The sequence below is a fragment of the Nestor notabilis genome, unplaced genomic scaffold, assembly GCF_000696875.1.
Source record: "Nestor notabilis isolate BGI_N333 unplaced genomic scaffold, ASM69687v1 scaffold28988, whole genome shotgun sequence".
Taxonomy (NCBI): domain Eukaryota; kingdom Metazoa; phylum Chordata; class Aves; order Psittaciformes; family Psittacidae; genus Nestor; species Nestor notabilis.
The window spans coordinates 1,156-5,502 of NW_009939137.1; the positions used below are offsets into that span (position 1 = coordinate 1,156).

At 41.0% G+C, this 4,347-nt stretch overlaps 1 protein-coding gene across 1 annotated transcript in view; it reads left to right on the forward strand.

Moving 5' to 3' along the window:
• The first annotated feature begins 612 nt into the window (after positions 1-612).
• AMMECR1L (AMMECR1-like) overlaps positions 613-4,347 on the forward strand; it is a 10,139-nt gene continuing 6,404 nt past the window's right edge. Inside the window, exon 1 of the mRNA XM_010019706.1 lies at positions 613-1,059. Within this exon, the coding sequence (XP_010018008.1) occupies positions 653-1,059 (407 nt within the window). The 5' untranslated portion in view covers positions 613-652. The remainder of the gene's footprint in view (positions 1,060-4,347) is intronic.

Here is a 4,347-nt window from a genome sequence, read left to right on the forward strand (position 1 = left end):
GTGCTTGTAGCTGCTCTCTGTGTCTTGCTTAGGCTAGAGCTAAATCAAGGGCAGCACCCCTGGGACTCCAACCCTGCAGGTGTCATTCGAGTTGTCACTCTTCTATTGAGAACAGGGAAGGGAAATGCACTTGTGGTTGTTCAGTAGCTTGTTTGCCATCGGTGCAGGCGCTGACTCGGGGCGGGGGCAGTGATCTAGAAAAGTAGTGGATGGGGTTTATCTGTGGTCTGAAGTCCTTTTGTCATTTTTCTTCTGTTCTCCCAACAGTTTAATTCCCTTTATTAAAGGGAAGGGTGGTTATGTTCATTTATTTGGTTTGGGGTTTTTTTTGTGATGAGCCGCCTATTGAAGTGTTTGGTACACCTCAGCAATGACTTTAAAAGTGTGATTTCATGCATGTTGTGTACACACTCTTCCAATCTATATGTAAAACCATTCCACTTGCTGAATGGGCTTTAGGTCTGTACTTAGCTGTACCTTGTGAGGGTGTTCTTCCTCTTTTTGTTGCAGAAGCAAACCTCTCTGATATCTTAGCAGAAGCAAGGAAGCAGCCGTTGGTTTTTCACCTGTAACTGTTTTGTGTATTGCTTTTTTTCCCCCTCCCTCCTCGCCAGGGTTCTGCAGTGCTCCAGGCAGCAAGTTTTGAAGCAGGATGGGAAAAAGACGCTGTGTTCCTCCACTTGAGCCCAAGCTGGCAGCTGGCTGTTGTGGGGTAAAGAAGCCCAAACTATCTGGAAGCGGAACACACAGTCATGGGAATCAGGCCACAACTGTACCAGGCTCCAGTTCAGGTCCTCTTCAGAACCACCAGCACACAGATGGGAATAATGGAAGGGAGAACGTATCTGACTTGACTTTGGGCCCAGGAAATTCCCCAATTACTCGAATGAATCCCACTTCAGGAGCTCTGAGCCCACTTACTCGGCCCAATGGAACTGCCAACAGCACCAAGAACCTGGTGGTGACAGCAGAGATGTGCTGCTACTGCTTTGATGTACTCTACTGTCATCTCTATGGTTTCCCTCAGCCACGACTTCCTCGATTTACCAATGACCCCTAGTGAGTAAATCTGTGTGTGGGAGAAAATCTTGGAAACCAGCATCCAGAGCTGTTGTTTGGCTGGGGAGGGATGAAGGGTTTCCTCTGGTGAATGGGAAAACTGGTATGCAGGGAGGAAGGGGGTTGTTCTGCTGCTTGGTCTATCGGAAACAAAAAGTGATGCACTGTAAGAGTAAAAAATACTCTGTTGTGTTTGTCATTGGGGATGAGTGGAGCTTTGAGGAGTGGCCTTCAAGGGAGGACATGCTTAGCTCTACAGAAAGAGAGCTAGGCAAAATATGAGGAACAGTGGTGCTGCTTCAGCTCCCAGGCTGCTCTGTTGCATGAGACATTGCATACTTTTTCGAGGAGTGCAAACCCAGTTCATGATAACACTCTGGTAAAGTTTGCTCCCTTCTTTGTAAGCAGGTTCCTCTGCAAAAGATTAACTAGGCTGTGCCTCCCATTAAATTGTGTACTAAAGGAATGAGTGAAACTGAACTCAGAATTTGCAGAAAACAGTAAAATAATGTCATTAATTTGAAGAGGATCTTGCTTCTAATGTCAGGCATTAAACTGGTGAAGGGAAAAGGGGAGAGACTTCCTTCTGCGAAGCAGATGGAAAGGAGATAAAGAAGTTGAAACAAGTTCCCAGCTCATCCTGAAACAAATGCTGAGCTGGTGAGAATTGGATGAGGACACTCACCAGGGTGTTCAGCTGTCCAAGTTAATGGGTTTAGCAGGGAGAGGAGGAAAAAATTTGCTAGTTCTTGAACTGAAAACCTGTATTAGGAGACAGTGCTAGTTGGGCAATATGGGGAGAAATGGAGAGTTAACTTTCAAGGGCAATACCAAGGTTATTAAGAAAGGAGGTATGTGTGAGGGGAAGGGTTTATGAAGGTATTTTGCTTTGGTGAGATTTAGCTAATGTTTATCAGAAGGTTGAATGCATGGATGTGGAAATGTTAATGCTGTTAAAATGTTTGTTGGAAGAATTATATGGGAAAGATCAATGACAGAGACACCTTCTGACACTCCTCCAGGGGCCACCTCCAGAACAATAGATAAAATAAAAAGTTGTTGACATCCTTAATTTAAGTTAATGAATTCTAAATTGATGTAAAGGAACAATGGCTTAAACAGGTCAAGGACTTTTTCCGTGTATTGAATGTCTCCCCACCTTACTGGCCGTCAGTGTAGATGTAGGTTGTGCTTCCATGCAGTTATTATCCAAGCAGGATTATGGATACATGTTCTGAATGCTACTGCAGGCTAAGCTGTTTAATATTGTAAATACAAGTGAACGGAGAAGTACTCTGGACCGGAATATAGAATAGTTCCAGGGACTCCCCAGACTGAAGTATTTCTGTTGTTTCTCATACCTAAGCTAAGTAGGCTGCTTTTAGAGAATGATTTGTTAGTCTGCTGATTATTTTGACACTTGAAATGCAAAGGGGTTTCTTATTATTCTGTTCTTAAGTCAGTAAGAGAGATGATTTTATACAGCTTCTTTATTTGGGTGTTAAAGGAGATTTCTAGCTGGATTTTGTGGTTCTTTCTGTTGACTAGTTTCAAAAAGGGTGTTCTTTCAGGAATATCAGCTGGATATTCTGAATTTTATGCCCAGATTTGAAAAGTTCAAAATCATTCATCGGGCATTTCTGTGCTGACAATATGAAAGTCTTTTATATCAGCACTCCAAAGCAAAACCAGCTCTTTATTTTCTTCCCCTCTGGGCAAATGTCTACCTGAATTTTCCTGTGTTTTAGCATTTATGCTGTGGCTTCTAGCAAATAGTTCTTTGTACCCCGGGGAAATTCATGGGGTTTGCTCTCTTGGAAAGGAGCACACAGGGATGATCTGTCACACTTGAGACAGTAACGTAATGAACTTCAAGCCAAATCAAATGTAAGAATAAGCAAACTGAAATACATAAATAATTTGCATTGTTGTCCTTCATAGCATAATTAATGTTGATGTGAGAGATCTTTGAACAAAGCAAATATATGTACCAGAAGTCTCGCTGGACAGACAGAAAAGAGACTGTGGATGGAAGGAATAGAAAGATGCACAGGTTTGTCCTGTCCTATTTCTTGCATAACAGATCTTAAATTGGTACTGAACCCTAAAGTCAAGATAAAAGTAGGTGTGAAGGTCAGGATTCTGTTTTATTTATTTATGTTTATTGCATAAACATTGCAGTAACAAAAGTTAAAGGGTTATGGCTTGAAACCCATAGTGAATTGCAGTTACCAGCTTGAGAGAACATGCACATAGACTGTAATTTTGATGGGTATTGTGGAGCTGGTAGGTATCTATAGAGTAAGGGAACCTTGCATACATGTAGCAGTGATGTTCACAAACCACTCTAGAGAAGGTGGCATTGCCAGACTCATAGTTATATCTGAATTAACTTGGTAATATCCCTTCTGCTATTCAGGTTACTGGAAAAAATTGCAATTTTGAACCTGTACAGCATGCAAGTAGTTAATTGGTTACTTCTTCCACTTCTGTACTTTGGACTTTGAGGTTTTTTAATAGTAGGTATTACAAACTGGTACTAAAACTACACCATGCAAGTTTTTAGTTGCCTTGCAAGACATAATAAGATACTTGCATCATAAAATCTGTACTGTAAAAGGTTTTTTTCCTGGTACAAGCTAAATTCTGATCTGAACAAACTATATTTTGCTACTTAAAAATTCCCTTTGCAGTTGCAATTGGAGAAGCTAGTTTTTAAGTTGCTGAAATTCCCCTCAGCCTAGCAAACCCTTGTCAAACACGCCTAAGTAGGATATTGTGGCTGTGGGAGAAATAGTTGCCACAGTCTGCTGAGGATAAGACTGCAGAGTACCAGTAAGTGCTTTTGGGTGAAAATGGGCAAAAAGATTGTTGTGACTTTTCTCAGGACATCTGGGAAATATGCTTCTCAAGGAGGGGCTATGGAACAGTTGACTTAAGGTCAGCCACACCTGCAATTTGCTAAGTGCATTTATTCTTCAGATACAGAAATGATGTCTTCGCTACAGTGAAAACCTTCATAATAGTGAAATTTTATATATTTGTACAAAATCATGTATCTTTGGTTTTTTTATGCTTCAATTGTTATGACCACAGTGAAAAATCGTTCAAAGTGTGCTTTAAGATATTTTAAAATATGACAGCCTTCTGAATGCAATTATCCTGTCCTTTCTGATAATATCTCCTCTATTATAGACGCAGAAAGCTGTGTCACAGCTCAGTGGAAACATCATTCCCCCCCTTTATTTTTTTTTTTTTTTGCTTTCTTTGTAAAGGGAATGAGGGGAA